At 38.5% G+C, this 17,151-nt stretch overlaps 1 protein-coding gene across 6 annotated transcripts in view; it reads right to left on the bottom strand.

The window, feature by feature from the left end:
• The window catches only part of akt1 (v-akt murine thymoma viral oncogene homolog 1), a 129,351-nt gene that overhangs the window by 14,251 nt on the left and 97,949 nt on the right, over positions 1-17,151 (bottom strand). For 4 of the 6 annotated variants that reach the window (XR_006312763.1, XM_043697566.1, XM_043697564.1 and 1 more), the window contains 5 exons: positions 12,282-12,413; positions 12,017-12,082; positions 9,117-9,185; positions 7,761-7,886; positions 7,355-7,483 (listed from right to left, as the gene is read on the bottom strand). Coding sequence is in view for 5 of the 6 variants with exons in the window: in XM_043697566.1 (XP_043553501.1) it covers positions 7,355-7,483; positions 7,761-7,886; positions 9,117-9,185; positions 12,017-12,082; positions 12,282-12,413 (522 nt within the window). In the remaining variant the exon portion in view is untranslated. The remainder of the gene's footprint in view (positions 1-7,354; positions 7,484-7,760; positions 7,887-9,116; positions 9,186-12,016; positions 12,083-12,281; positions 12,414-17,151) is intronic. The other 2 variants (XM_043697563.1, XM_043697565.1) reach the window with 2 other exon arrangements.

Below are 17,151 nucleotides of genomic sequence, written 5' to 3' on the forward strand. Positions count from 1 at the left end.
AAGTTGTGTTGCAGTGGTCCAATGTACAAAAGTATTAGTCAGAGTTAATTCTGCCAACAGCATTGCTTTTCATTGCTCCACTGTAAAATGAAGGTAGGAGACAAATCTAACAGCATTATCAATGCTCCCTAGATTAAAGCACACAATCCCAAAAACGCTGAAGTAAGGCTTGGAAGAAAGATGTTAAAATTAGATTCTATGATGATAGTAATCTGTAGAAACTGCCTAAATACAGCAATGGATCTCAAATTCTCATGTTAAAAATAAACAACAGCTTTGTTTTCAATTCCTTTCAATTGGCTCCAGAGAGAAAGTCCACTAGTACACCTGAGTCTTTCTAGCTGCAGGGAGTTAACAGACACATGCAATAAAACTAGCACTTAGTTTCAGAAGCGTACTTTGGTCAAGTTCAAATTGAACTTGATGTTTCAATTCCTTTATTATTTGTGCCTCCTTAAAACAACAGAGCACAGCAAGTTTATTCTGATGTAAGGTCACAGATCTGAAATGTTAAGTCTGTCTCAGACAGCATCTGTGGTGGAGAAACAACTGAGTATTTCCAGCATCATTCGCTTTTATTTCTGACTTCCAGCATCAGCAGTATTTTGCTTTTGTACGCCAAGTCGCCATTGTTGCTTCTCCATTGACAAACTTAACTTATTTATAACAATCAGTCTACAACATTGTCAGGATTAATTCAGGAAATATTCAGGCTTTAGCTCTTTACCTGGAGACCTCTTGATTTCAGCTGTGCTGTCAGTAAGGAAACCTCCCAGCCACATTCAGAGATTACATATAGTGAAAGTGCAAGAGCTCAGCCGGCTGTTCTCGCACACCAACAGCCAGAGTCCTTTCATCCTTCAGGGAATCAGTGTGTGGTTGGCAAGGCCAACGTTTGTTTCTCACCTCTAATTTATTGCCCTTCAGAAGGTGATGGTCAGCTGCTTTCATGAACCAGTGATGTCTGTCTAGTGTGGGTATACCTACAATGTTGTTAGGAAGGGAGTTTATAGCCAAAGGATAGCAAAGGAATATAATATTGTTCGAAACCAGAATGATTGGAAGAAAATTTGCTGGCATGGGTGTTCACATGTATCTACGATCCTTGTGATTAGATTAGATTAGATTCCCGACAGTATGGAAATAGGCCCTTCGGCCCAACAAGTCCACACTGACACTCCGAAAAGTAACCCCCCTAGACCATTTCCCTATCCTATATTCACCCATGACTAATGCACCTAAGACTATGGGCAATTTAGCAAGGCCAATTCATCTGACCTGCACATCTTTGAATTGTGGGAGGAAACCAGAGCACCCAGAGGAAACCCACGCAGACACGGGGAGAATGTGCAAACTCCACACAGACAGTCACCCAAGGCTGGAATCGAACCTGGGTCCCTGGCACTGTGAGGCAGCTGTGCTAATCAATGAGCCACTGTGCCACCCCATGGAAGTCACATATTTGGAAAGTGCTGTTAAAGTTGTCTTGGTAAAATACTGCCACGATGTGTCGATAGCGGAGGAAGTGGATACTTGTGGTGGTGAATGGAATGCCAAATAAGCAGGCTCATTGGAATGGTATTGAGCCTGAGTGGAACCACACGCATCCAGGTAAGTGGAGAGTATCCCATCACACTCCTGACTTTGTATCTTGCAGATAAGAGACAGACTTTGGGAATCAGGAGGTGAATTAAATCCACAGAAGTTTCTTATAGCCTGTTCTTGTAACCACTATTATTATGGCTGTTCGGTTCTTTTTCTGGTCACCTGCAATTTTCGGAATGTTATATTAGGGGATGCAAAGATGATAATGTCATTAGTTATTAAGGGCGATGGTTAGATTCTCTCTTGTTGGAGATGGTCAATGCTTGACAATTGTTACTTGCCACATCTCAGTCAAAATCTGAACGTTGTCCAAGCCTTGCTGTGCATGGACGTGGACTCCTTCAGTATCTGAGAGCTTACAAATGGCACAGAACATCAAGTAAATATAAATGAACATCCATTCTGACCTTATGATGGAAAGAAGGCCATTGGTAAAGCAGCTTAAGATAGCTGGGCCTAGGACACTATCCTGAGGAATTCCAACAACCATGTTCTTGGACCAAAGGGATTGGATACCAAGGATCACAACCAATTTCCTTTGGGTTGGATATGACTGCAACAAGTCAAAAATTTTAAAAAGAAGGTCCAGGAGGAATTCAGCAGATCTGGCAAAATCTGTGAAGAGAGAAACAGAATGAATGTTCCAAGTCCAATAATGATTCTTCAGAATTCAAGTGGAAGGTTTTCCCTTATTGGAAGTGACTTGAGTTTGACTGGGGCTATTTGATGCCATGTTCAGTGAACTGCATCAGTGAACCTTATATGTCATGAGCAGTTGGTCCCATCTCACTGTTACATCATCCATTATTATTGCTCCCAACTTATGGAATGGACATTATTAAAAAAAATGTTCTCCCTCTTAACATTACTAATCTAATCTTAACATTTGAATGAGTTCTACTGCATAAGAAGTCCTAGTTGCTGTTTCTATTCAATTATCCAAGGCAGGTTCATTTAGATTTTTTTTAACCAGTTCCACTAATCTAACATCTCATTCATTGCATCGAGAGCTCAAAGGCAGTAATTCACTCATCCCTCAGCCAGAAAATTATGCAAACCAAGAACACTTCAAAGAAATAAGAGTATAGTCACTCAAACGGTCACAACCAAACTTTGCCCTCTTGCTCTTCACTTTGTTATCTTCTGTATCTCAAAACATCCAGCAGAGCCACCAGCTTAGCTTTAGGTTGCAAGTCATTCCTTTCTCCATGTTAGTACTTTCTGAAGTCATCAATATTAAAACTCAAAACTCAGACAACTGTCCTCTTTGTTCCCGGCAACAAAAAATATTCTATTAATAAATGAAAATACTATGCATGTTGGAAAGTTAAAATAGAAACAAAGTGCTGGAGAATTTCAGCAGATCTGGTGGCATGCGTGTGGAAAGAAATATTTGACATTTTGAGTTCAATATGATTTTTCTTCAGAACTGCTGTTATTTGACTGAGCAGGGCAATCAGTCCTAATTTGACACAGATGAACCTAACTAGGATTGCTGGATAGTGCTCCCCAGTGGCTGTCTCCCTAATAAAAAGCAACTGAGACCAATTGCACCAGCCTTCCACCAGCTGATAAACCTGGATCAAACCTAAGACCTGCTACAGGTCTATATATCCTGTTATTCAGTGCAGGGAAGCAACAGATTGGAATAATTGTTTTCAAGTGGAAGGAGCCTCTCAAAAGATTCCTGATTCATGGAGGTACCATCAATAAAAGTGACTTCAATTAATCACAGGCTGCTGTTAAGTAACTCAGCTGTAAAAATAAAAGGAACTCTGATGGCATCTGCAGAATGCCCAACCACATCCCCATTTGTGAATATTACGTTGAAACAATGAGAAAAACCAAAGTCTGTTAAAATGGGTAGCACTAGAATATCACAAGTACAACGCATGACAGCTGTTTAACACAATTTACAAGAGGAACCAAGGCAGTGATAAACACTGAAGCCTTTGATAACCAGAAGCTCACATTTCCAAGATACTCCCATTCCCAGAACCAAATTCCATCATGCAGCTAAAAACAACTATACAACAACTGTGTAAACAGAAGCAACTATTTTGCATTCCATTACCCATGTTAAAAGATGACATTAAAGCAAAAGAAGCATCCACTTTTTCAACAGAAGTGCATAATTTCAAGGTTAGCAAACAGAAAGTGTGAAGTTTTAAATTTGCACTTCAGTACAATCATCCAGACCTAACAAATTGCTCTTATTTAAAGTTTCTTAGTTTTCAATATCTCGAGGTCCTTCTTAATGGAATTCTTCTGCCCACCTTCAGCTTTTATTAATGACAGCATAATTTTCAATAGTACCACTGTTCAATGCAACATGGACTTAGAAAGGAGTTTGCAAGAGTACACTCTTGAATGTTTAGATTCATTGTTGAAACATAGGAACAAGGGGCAGCATCAAGCCATTCTGTATTCTCAAGCTTTCTATCCCAATCGTAATACTGTAGCTGATCTTATTTGTAACCTTAAACCCATACTCCTGCCTCTCCCTCATAATTTTCCACTCTCTTGCTTAACAAGAATATATCTATCTCTGCCTTGAAGATATCCAAGGGCTTGCTTTCAACCATCTTTTCAGAAATAAATAAATGTGACTCCCTGATTTTTAAACAGTGACTCATGGTTCTACATTCTCTCATAAGAGGAAATATTCTCACCACACCTACCCTGTTAAGACCCTTCATGATTTTACATATTTCACTTGTGGCATACTTACTTTTCTAAATTCCTCTGGATAGAAGCCTAGCCTGTCTAATCTTTCCTTATAAAAACAGCCCAACCTTTCCAGTACAAGACAGGTAAGCCTTCTTTGAACTGCTTCCAATGCATTTATATCCTTGCTTAAATAAGGAGTCCAATACTGTGCACAGTACTCCAGATGTGATCTCAATTGTGTTCCATACAAGTGAAGCATAAGCTCCTTACTTCTGTATTCAAATCTATCTGTGATAAATGACCACACCCTGTGAACTTTAATAATTACTTGCTGTGACTGCAAACTAACCTTTGCTAAATCATGCATAGGGCACCCAAATGCCTCTCCATTGCAGAGCTCTGCAATCTCTCACCATTTAGATAATATGCTTCGTTTAAATTCTTCATATACTGGAAAATTTCACATTATATAGTGCCAGATTTTCGTCCACTGACTTAAACTATTTATATCTTTTTGTAGCCTCTTTATGTACACTTCACTACCTATCTTTGTCATCAGCTGCAGGAGCATGCTGTTCTAAGAAATAATCCTAAAAACATTCTATGAACTGTTCATCTAGAATACCTTTGTCAGTCAATATGTAGATTAAAATTTCCCATGACTATCACCGTACCTTTCTGATAAGCTCTCATTTCTTCCTTTATGCTTCATCTTATCATGTGGTTACTGTTCAGGGCTGAAGCATCACTCCCATAAGTGACTTATTTTCTTTATCATTTTCTATCTCTACCCAAGCTGCTGCTACATCTTGATTTCCTGAAGTTGGATCGTTTCTCGCTATAGTGCTAATCCAGTATTAACTAACAGAACTACCTTTATACCTTTTCCAAACTTCATGCCTTCCTAAAAATTCATGTCCCGGCAATGTCATCCTGCAGCCATTTCTATGTAATGATTGTTTGTATCTATTTATTTTTATTTGTGCTCTGGTCTCAGCTATTCTGATATAAATCCTATATGCACTCAGATACAGGGCCCTTAGTTTTATCATTTTATTCTCTTGGTAAATTCAAGGCGTTTTTTTCTCTTTGATTTGTAATTTCATGATTTATTTAGAATTTCTCAAATTAATACATTTTCTTTTGGCCTTGATTCTACCCTTTACTTACTGCATGTTCACAAACTTTATCCTTTCCCTGTACTATTTATTCTTGACTTTATGCTGCTTCCTTAATTTTGCAGTTAGTAAGAACATTGGGGCCATCAGCCTTCATTGAGAGACCGTCCAATCAATGCAGATCCGAGTTTCCCCAGTAGTGATGTCAATGCCCCACAAACTGATTGATACATTAAGATTTCATAAATTCCTATTATCTATTCTCTGGTCAGAGTCCAAACATGGTTATGAAAAATAACTAAGCTGTGGTCTTTGAGTCACATTTATAATAATAATATTCAAAACTATAATATCAAGCCTTTCCAAGTGAAATGCCATTCAACTTGATGTTCAATACTAGTGTCAATGTTTGACACTAACTTCTTAAACTTTCTTCTGGGAGGAATGTTGCAAAACACTTTTCCTTGATTGAAAATAAACTTTATCAATGACACCCTACATTTATTGGTTAAACATTTTTCACTTAATCTGTAAGTGAGGTTTTCCAGCATTATGCACTTAAGTTTGAACTGCAGCTGAAAATGGTATCAATGAAGTTTATAACCTCACAACACGCCATATGGGTTTACGAAAATTGCCAGATCACATACAAATACACATACAACATGTTTAAAGCTCCTATGATTACTAAAACATATTTAAGTAATTTTATTTTACAGAATATTTTGATGTTCTTCCAACAATCCTAATTTTTAAAAGCTACAACAAACCAGCCTTTTTTTTTTCAAAATGCACCCAAGCACAGTTCTATAAAACCCTTCGAATTGATTTGTACAAACTATTACTGTGCAGCAGACTTCTCATCAGACCTGTTGTTTGAAACAACTGCTCCAAACAGTAGAATTTTCAAAACAAACACAGAAACAAATGACAGGAAAGTGATTCAAGTCAAGTAAAATTTTAAAAATTGCATTAAGTTTCCAAAGTTACTGAAGTGATACTTCAATGCTTGCTTGCATGCAAATAAGAGAAACAAATGTTTCACAGTGTGGTATTTGCAAAGGGAACCAAGTGTCCAGCAACAAAATCTCATGGTTAAAAGATGAGGAAGTTTAAAAGATGAGGAAGTGTGTTAAAATTAACAATGTGCCATTCCAAAAACGGTTAATAGACAAATATTGCTATCAAAGTAAAGTCTGATATTTCTGCTTTGAGGGTTTACTAATTAAACTAGTTTAAATTCGAAAATTTTGAGCAAAGCAAAAATTTCTATCTTAACACCAGTTTCAAATGGTAAGTTTTGTGCTAACTGGAAGGATATACATTTACAGAAAATCTCTCAGCCAACAGACATCCCTAATACTTTATAGCCAATTAAGTGCTTTTGAAATTTAGTCACTGTAGGGAAATACTGCATTTAATTTAGCACAACCAGGTCTTACAAACTGCATCAAATACAATACCATCAAGTCCATTTTCTAAAATGCTGGTTAAGATATAAACATTAGCCAGTGAGAATATTCCACTGCTTTTCTTCAAATAATGTCCACCTAACAGAATGGCTAGAGCCTGATCTAGTTTATCATGAAGGATAGCTCTTCTAACAGTGCCATATGGTAATGGAGAATGCTGCAATGAGTCTGAATAAAATTTGTTTCTATTAATTTCAAATCCATAACAAATGGATCAGCCAGCACTAAATAGTCACACTCACTCACTCAAACACGGAGAGGTTAATTTATTGGAATACTACTAGACTAACTTAAGGTTAGCTGTTGAGAGTCAGCAGTAAAGTACTTACATTGAACATCAGGTTGAATGGCATTTCATTTGGAAATGTTTGATGTTAACAATAGAAAATAAATGTAGTAAGCATGGTTTGTTCTCTAGCCATGTTATCCCTTATTTGATAAAGCACAAATATTCTTATAGGATAAAAGTAATAAACTGAAACAGCAAACCTCTGGTGCAAGATATTCTGGTGTTCCACAGAACGTTCTCATAGTTGCTCCATCCTTGATACCTTCTTTACAAAGCCCAAAGTCAGTTATCTTAATGTGACCATCATTGTCCAGCATAAGGTTTTCCAACTAAATAAAATTAAGCAACAGCAACTGAGCATAAAGTAACTAATTATTATTCAACTTAAACTGTTAAATTAATTTTCACTCTAAATGTGAATGCCCTGATATATTCCTAAACCATTTAAAGATATGATTTTTTATTTGAGTGAATCAATATCCCTTTTGGGAAATCTTAATGGTAATTCCACAAAGAGAAATATGCATCACATCAGTCAAGCACATTTTCTAACTGACAATTTATGAGAGTCAAAGAATGCAATGCACTACACTATGTCCTTCTTACCTTAAGATCTCTATAGACTACATTTTTTTCAGAATGGAGATAATCTAAAGCAGAAACAATCTCTGCTCCATAGAAACGGGCACGGTCCTCAGAAAAAACACGTTCTCTTGATAGGTGAAAGAATAACTGAAATAAAAACATGTACTTTATAAATCCGATAGAGAATGTAGTGTCCTACGACCAGTGGGGGTATCTTCCGTCAGTAATATGTATCATTTGTTACATGATAAATGTTAAATTTCTAATAAAAATATCTATAAAAAAAAACATGTACAAGGTGTTACAAATAAAAAATCTGACCACAGTCATTCATGTTTCAATTACAAGTGAATTATTATGTAAATTTGTCCAATAAGCAATCTGAGCCATACAGGGCAAGGGAGTTCAATGGGGTTCGATGCTGAATCATTTCTGCCAAGATAAAGGGACAGATATTACATCTGATTTCAGACCATTGGATGGAGGAGGAAGGGCAAAATATTATTTAGAACTTTAGTCACTACAAGTAGAAGCATTGCTAAATGAGAACTCTCATCAGCAATAGCGGTGATTTTCATCATAGAAAAGGTAAAATTGTACCGAGTATTATGACTCCATCTGATGGTAGTACTACAAGTCAGATCCCAGAGTTAAACCTGGCTTAATAGAATATAAATTTTAGTTTTACAATTTGGTTGCCATGGTGGTCAGTCACTAAATGTATTCACACAAGACTATCAAAATACTTAGATCAAAAGTACAAAAGTTTATGATACAGAAGGGGAAAAAATTAAGTCATATATAGAAAATTTGAAACGATAAAAAAAATCAAGAAAAAATTGTCCCTTTTTCATGCCAATGTGTCTTACAGAAACTCAGACACAGTAAAGAATCACTCCTTGGTTATCTTTTTAATTCTGGACAACCTTCGCATATCTTTCCAGCCCTGAGCCAATTGGAGACTGTAAAAACCTAAATGGCATTCCTGCTAATAGGAATCACTTCTCCTCATACTGAAGTCCAATTATGGCCATTGCCATCTGTTTTTCAGTAAGTCACAAAATTGAAATAAGATATTAATTTGCCCAATAGCTTACTAGGCATTTCACTGAAGTCCCGTACATTTTTAGAAATGATGAACTTAGTTCACTGTTAAAAATTGACTTCCTAACTTTTTTAAAAACAACAAACAAGTCACCTACACAGTACTGAAACAAAAACCCAATCATCTCTAGAATCCAAATTCCCAAATGTTGATACTATGTAATAAACCTTTATTCAATCAGGAATATCCTAAAAACAACAGATAAGGAAATTGAAATTGGAGAAAATCGGACATTTTGGGTGTCCTTTTCAATTAATAAATGTACTCCATACCTCACCTCCGTTTGCATAATCCATAACAAAACACAAACGATCATTTGTCTGAAAAGAATACTTCAGTGCCTTGAAAATAAAAATACCTTAAATCAGAAACATAATTTAATAGAATTAAATAACTTCTTTTATTTAATCATCATCAGCAATCCTTCTCTGCAATTAAATTTTAATTCTCATGAAAAGCCACTATCGAATTGAGCCCTTCATCAGTCAGGTATTACTCTGCGATCAGAAGAATATGCGTGACAAGCAATTTTTTTTGTGATTCTAGTTTTGCTAGAAACAAGGAACTGTCTCATCTCTGCCTTAAGTCTCATTTAAACTCATATGCAGCAAAAAATACTGAGACAAATCAAGATTTTTTTTTCTTTGATAATGTAATGGATTAAAATTCTATTTGTATATTGATCAGACAGGAAGGAACCTTTAACTTGTGCACTACACAACTTATAAAACACTACACACCTCAGGAATAAAATATTTGATTATACAAATATTACCTTTGCTAACTCTGTGTCATATACTAGATGTAACTTGTAAGCATTTAAATTATGTGTAATGTTTACACGATCAATGATAATAAGGTGAATCGAATTTTGTTACTTGGTCTTTAATTTAATTGAATTAATTGGAAGAATTTATTTTTAAATGTATTCCATTTCATGAATACAGCATAGTCCTAAGAGTGATGTATTTTGGCTTTAATAAAGTAATGCTGTGGGGGTAAAACTCAGTACACAAAATAATGTCCAATAATCAATTTAGTCATTTCAATGATATTTAAATACTCAACATCTGAGATCCATATTACAGAGGAGGAATTGCTGGATGTCTTGAAACACATAAAAGTGGTTAAATCCCCAGGACCTGATCAGGTGTACCCTAGAACTCTGTGGGAAGCTAGGAAAGTGATTGCTGGGCCTCTTGCTGAGATATTTGCATCATCGATAGTCACAGGTGAGGTGCCGGAAAAATAGAGGTTGACTAATGTGGTGCTACTATTTTGAAGGGTGGTAGGGACAGGCCAGGAAACTATAGACCAGTGAGCTTGATGTCGATGATGGGCAAGTTGTCGGAGGGAATCCTGAGGGGCAGAATGTACATGTATTTGGAAATGCAAGGACTGATTAGAGATAGTCAACATGGCTTTGTGCATGGGAAATCCTATCTCACAAAATTGATTTTTTTGAAGTAACAAAGAGGATTGATGAGGGCAGAATGGTAAATGTGATCTATATGGACTTCAGTAAGGCAGTCGACAAGGTTCCCCATGGGAGACCGGTTAGCAAGGTTAGATCTCATGGAATACGGGGAGAACTAGCCATTTGGATACAGAACTGGTTCTAAGGTAGAAGACAGAGGATAGTGGTGGAGGGTTGTTTTTCAGACTGGAGGCCTGTGACCAGTGGAGTGCCACAAGGGTCGGTGCTGGGTCCACTACCTTTCATCATTTATATAAGTGATTTGGATGTGTGCATAAGAGGTATAGTTAGTAAGTTTGCAGATGACACCAAAATTGGAGGTGTAGTGGACAGCGAAGAAGGTTACCTCAGATTACAACAGGATCTTGATCAGATGAGCCAATGGGCTGAGGAATGGCAGATGGAGTTTAATTCAGATAAATGTGAGGTGCTGCATTTTGGGAAAGCAAATCTTAGCAGGATTTATACATTTAATGGTATGGTCCTAGGGAGTGTTGCTAAACAGGGACCTGAGAGTGCAATTTCATAGCTCCTTGAAAGTGGAGTCGCAGGTAGATAGGATAGTGAATAAGGCATTTGGTATGCTTTCCTTTATTGGTCAGAGTATTGAGTACAGGAGTCGGGAGGTCATGTTGCGGCTGTACAGGACATTGGTTAGGCCACTGTTGGAATATTGCGTGCAATTCTGGTCTCCCTCCTATCAGAAGGATGTTGTGAAACTTGAAAAGGTTCAGAAAAGATTTCTGAACCAGGATTGGAGGATTTGAGCTTTAAGGAGAGGCTGAACAGGCTGGGGCTGTTTTCCCTGGAGCGTCGGAGGCTTAGGAGTGACCTTATCAAGGTTTATAAAATTATGAGGGGCATGGACAGGATAAATAGACAAAGTCTTTTCCCTGGGGTGGGGGAGTCCAGAACTAGAGGGCATAGGTTTAGGGTGAGAGGGGAAAGGTATAAAAAAGACCTAAGGGACAACTTTTTCACACAGAGGATGGTGCATATGTGGAATGAGCTGCCAGAGGAAGTGGTGGAGGCTGGTACAATTACAACATTTAAAAAATCATTTGCATGGGTATATGAATAGGAAGAGTTTGAAGGGATATGGGCTGGGTGCTGGCAGGTGGGACTAGATTGGGTTGGGATATCTGGTCGGCATGGACAGGTTGGACCGAAGGGTCTGGTTCCATGCTGTATATATCTATGACTCTATGTGGTCACAATGAGCTCTTGTGGCCAGATCAAAGGGGTTCATTTCTATCTCCTCTTTCAGGTGAGGTAATAAGACCCTTGAAGTGTTCTACTTCCCATCCAGCTCATAGTTTAGGCCTTTTCTATCTGGTGGAATCAAATTTCTGAAACTCCAAACTTCTCCCAGAGTAATGTACAACTTGATTATACCGCAATGTAAAGAAAACTGCTTTCACTTTCACCAAATGTTCATGACTGAAAAGATCAAATTGAATTAAAAATCATAAAGTGCATTTCAGAAAGCATAATAATTATGTTTTCAAAAACTCATTTGAATAGTTTGCTTTGACTGCTCTTAATATGAGAGAGCTGAAAGAGTGTGTTCAAATAAAAAAAAATTAAACTGTACAATTTGAAAAGTCAAATTGGATGTATTGTGTGCATGCATTTTGAGATATTGTAACAGAGTAGTTAACTAACATTTCCTGAAGTCGTTGAATAAGTACTTACAGTTAAGAATGGATGCCTAGAATTTTGTAACACTCTGTTTTCTGTCACAGTATGCGCTACTTCATCCTGTATAAAAGATAAAAGAGTTACAGATCAAGAAAAACCAAGGTAGCAATAATACAGCTGCATTTCAATTCAAATAACAGATGGTAAATAAATAGATATTTTTAGAAGATTTAAGAATTTTGTGAAAAATTGTCAATGAAACTTAATGAATTAAGCTATTCCCCAGCAGTGGTGGCAATGCATGTTTTTTAAGAGTTACCTTTGCTACAATGACTTCTTTCTTAAGAATCTTCATGGCATAATATTTTCCAGAAGCTTTCTCTTTTACTAGAATTACCTTTCCAAATGTGCCTTTTCCAAGGAGTTTTAAGTATTCAAAATTATGCATAGTCTGCAACACAGCAAACAAAAACCAGCAAGTGTCCATCAGAAAACAAACATAGCCCCAATACATTCAAAATTTTACAGACAGAATACAATTGCTACAGAAAGATTTATTTTACACAGTATTAATAACTACACAGAAGGCATTACTAGCCTACTTCTCCTCTCAATTTGTAGGTTTGTATGGGCATTTTAAAAGGCTATGCACCGGAATTTCCAAATCACATTGGACAGTCACTGTATTTAAATTTGTGCCTTGTAAAAAATATCCTGATGATCAATGGATAATCTTACACTTACATTAAAATCCATCTGCTAGTCATTCCCATTCACCTAATCTATCAATATCCTGTTATAATTTTATACTGTAGTCAACAGAGTCTTCAATGCTGCCCAATTTTGTGTCATCGGCAAATTTGGATATTTGGCATTTGATGCCATTATCCAAGTCATAAACAGATATTGTGGATAATTGAGGCTCCAATACAGATCCCTATAGGGCATTAGTGACACTAGTCACTTGACAGCCACAAGAAGAGGGTGTTGGTTGATTGGTTGGGCCATTATTGGTGATCTGCTGCAACTCCATGCCACTGATGGCTCAGTCAATCAGCACCCTCTGCTCACACTGCACAAAATGCCAGCCCTTTGTTCAACTAGGAGAAAGTGGGATCTGCAGATGCTGGAGAGCAGAGTCGAGAGTTTGTTGCTGGAAAAGCACAGCAGGTCAGGCAGCATCCAAGGAGCAGGAGAATCAATGTTTCGGGCCAGCGCCCTTCATCAGGCTCTGATGAAGGCCCTTTGTTAAAATCTGTTTCTTCCATTATAGTTTTGATGACTGAAAGATGACAAGTTTCAAATCTTGTCTACTTTTAGCAATGTTTAATCCCTAGAATTGGCAATGATAATGCCACTAAAAGTTGAGGAGCAATGATTAGACTTTCTCTTGCTGGAGATAGTCATTGTCTGGCACTTCTGGAACACAAATGTTACTTGCCCCCTGAGAGCCCAAGTATGGATATTGTCCAAGGTTTACAATGTATGAACCTAGATCACTTCAGTATCTGAGGAGTCACAAATAATGCTGAACATTGTGCAGGCATCAGTGAACAATTCTGACCTCATGATAGAAGGAAAAATCATTGATGAAGCAGCTGAATACCATTGGGACCAGACACCATTCAGAAGAACTCCTCCACAGATAACCTGGAGCTGAGATGACTGACCTTCAACAACCACAACTACCTCCTTATGTGCTAGGCAATGTTCCCTCTAAGCTGCACTCTGAAGTTCTACACATGCCTTTCGCAGCACTGACTTCCAGTTCTTGAAGATTTTGTAAGTGTTTCCATTAAATAAATGGAGCTCCAGGACAAAAATCTCAAAATTCAGTCCAATAATCATGAATAAAATGATGATTTTTTTCTTTTGTTACAAAAAGAACTCAGTGGCCTGAGAAGCTGGAGAGAAAATTAGAGGGAGCGCTGGTGAGTAGGAATTTCGTCAGCCAGAGAGGGATAACTTGTGGAACTCAAGTCTTTGAATGTACTTGAGAGAAATAGATAGGTTCTTGATTAGCAAGGAGATCAAGATTACGGGGAGAAGGCAGGGTAATGGGGCTGAGAAACATATCAGCCAGGATCAAATGGCAGAACAGACTCAATGAGCCAAATGGCCTAATTTTGCTCCTATATCTTATGCTCTTAGGCTACATATAACCCTAAAGCTACCCCCAGTTCCCACTAGCTCTCATTTTGCGAGGGTTTCTTGATGCCACAATGCATCCTTGATGTCAAGGGCTGTCATTCTTACCTCACCTCTAGAATTCAGTTCTCTTGTCCATGTTTGAACCAAAGCTGTAACAAGGTCAGGGGCTGAGTGAACCTGCTGGAATTCAAACCAAGTGTCCATGAGCAGCTTATTGCTAAGCAGGTGCTGCTCAATAGCACTGCTGAAAACTCCTTCCATCATTTTACTGATAAGGAGAAGAATGATGGGGTGGTAATTGGCTGGGTTGGATTTGACCTGCTTTTTCTGTGCAGAATACACCTGAGCAATTTTTCACTTTGCTGGGTAGACGTTGATGTTGTAGCTGTACTGGGACGGCTTGGTGAAGGATGTGGCAAGTTCCAAAGCAAAGGTCTTCAGTACTGTTGTCGAAATCTTGTTGAATTCCGTAGACTATGCAGTATCTAGGCCCTTCAGTCTTTTTTTTGATATCACATGGGATGGACTGAAAAGACTGAAGCCTGGTATCTGATTCTCGAGGCTTTTGTTTGAAATAGATCATTTACTCAGCTGTTCTGTTTGAATATAGGCTGAAGCATTTGCAACCGTCTTTTGCACTGATGTGCTGGACTCCCCCATCACGGAGAATAACGATAAATGTTGCACCTCCTCCTCCAGTTAGTTACTTAATTGTACATCACCTTTACAACTGGATGTGGCAGATTGCAGAGTTTTGAGCATATCCATTGGTTGATGGAATTATTCAGCTCTGTCTGTAACATATTGTTTTTACTATTTAGTTTGCAAGTATTAGAGGTGTAAATGCATTCAAGAAGGTACAAGAAAGATTCAGGCAATGGGTTGGAGAGTTGAGGAACTTCAGTTAAGTGGATAGATTAGAGTCACTGGAGTTATTCTCCTTTGCAAGAGGAAGTGTATTAGAGGTGTTCAAAATTATAGGAGTGGGGAGGTCAGACAATCAGAAAAAATATAAATGAATTTGTTTTAGTTAGTGACCAGATGAAGGAGCAGATTTCATCAAATTATGGTGGTTGCCAATTGTGAAAAGAAGCAATTATGACATAAAAAAAAAGCTGTTTTATGTGAAATGCATTGCCCAATGAGAATGTGGTTCAGGCAAATTTAATGCAGACTTTCAGAATGGAATTGTGTACGTTTTGTCAGACTGCATAGAAAAGGCAGGTGAGAGAGGGAGTGAGTGAGTTGTTAATGCAGATAACCAGCATGGACATTATAGAATGGTTGCAGTGCATTTGGAACACAGAACAACACAGAGCAGAACAGGCCCTTCGGCCCTCGATGTTGCGCCGACCTGTGAACTATTCTCAGCTTGTTCCCCCTACACTATCCCATCATCATCCATGTGCTTATGTAAGGATTGTTTAAATCTCCCTAATGTGGCTGAGTTGACTACATTAGCAGGTATTGCATTCCACACCCTTACCACTCTCTGCATAATGAACCTGCCCCTGACATCTGTCTTAAATATATCACTCCTCAATTTGTAGTTATGCCCCCTCGTACAAGCTGAAGTAATCATCCTAGGAAAAAGACTTTCACTGTCTACCCTATCTAATCCTCTGATCATCTTATGTGTCTCTATCAAATCCCCTCTTAGCCTTCTTCTTGCCAATGAGGACAGGTTCAAGTCATAGAATCATAGAGATGTACAGCATGGAAATAGACCCTTCAGTCCAACCTGTCCATGCCGATCAGATATCCCAACCCAATCTAGTACCACCTGCCAGCACACAGCCCACAACCTTCCAAACCCTTCCTATTCATACACCCATCCAAATGCCTCTTAAATGTTGTAATTGTACCAGCCTCCACTACTTCCTCCAGCAGCTCGTACCACCCTCTGTGTGAAAGAGTTGCCCCTTAGGTCTCTTTTATATCTTTCCCCTCTCACCCTAAACCTATGCCCTCTAGTTCTGGACTCCCCCGCCCCATGGAAAAGACTTTGCCTATTTACCTTATCCATGCCCCTCAATTTTGTAAACCTCTAGAAGGTCATCCCTCAGCCTCCGACACTCCAGGGAAAACAGCCCCAGCCTGTTCAGCCTCTCCATCTAGCTCAATTCCTCCAACCGTGGCAACATCCTTGTAAATCTTTTCGGAACCCTTTCAACTTTCACATCTTTCCGATAGGAAGGAGACCAGAATTGCACACAATATTCCAACAGTGGCCTAACCAGTATCCTGTACAGCCGCAACATGACATCCCAAGAGCCTTTCCTCATAAGACCTTCCCTCCAGACCAGGCAACATCCTGGTAAATCTCCTCTGCACCTTTTCCAATGCGTCCACATCCTTCTCGAAATATGGGGACCAGAACTGTACGCAATATTCTAAGTGTGGCCACACTAGCGTTTTGTATAGTTGCAGCATGATATTGCAGCTCCGAAACTCAATCCCTCTACGAATGAAACCTAACACACCGTATGCCTTCTTAACAGCACTGTCAACCTGGGTGGCAACTTTTAGGGATCTATGTACATGGACTCCAAGATCCTTCTGCACATTCACATGACCAAGAATCTTTCCATTGACCCAGTACTCTGCCTTCCTGTTATTCTTCCCAAAGTACATCACCTCACATTTAACTGCATTGAACTCCATTTGCCACCTCACAGCCCAATTCTGCAGTTTATCCAAGTCCCCCTGCAACCTGTAACATTCTTCCAAACTGTCCACTACTCCACCGACTTTAGTGTCGTCTGCAAATTTACTAATCCATCCACCTATGCCTGCGTCTAAGTCAGTTATAAAAATGACAAACAGCACTGGTCCCAAAACAGGTCCTTGTGGCATACCACTAGTAACCGGACTCCAGACTGAATATTTTCCATCAACCACCACTCGCTGCCTTCTTTCAGAAAGCCAGTTTCTAATCGAAACTGCTAAATCACCCACAATTCCATGCCCCTGCATTTTCTCCATCAGCCTATCATGTGGAACCTTCTCAAAGGCTTTACTGAAGTCCATGTATACCA

The sequence above is a fragment of the Chiloscyllium plagiosum genome, chromosome 10 (genome assembly GCF_004010195.1).
Source record: "Chiloscyllium plagiosum isolate BGI_BamShark_2017 chromosome 10, ASM401019v2, whole genome shotgun sequence".
Classification (NCBI taxonomy): domain Eukaryota; kingdom Metazoa; phylum Chordata; class Chondrichthyes; order Orectolobiformes; family Hemiscylliidae; genus Chiloscyllium; species Chiloscyllium plagiosum.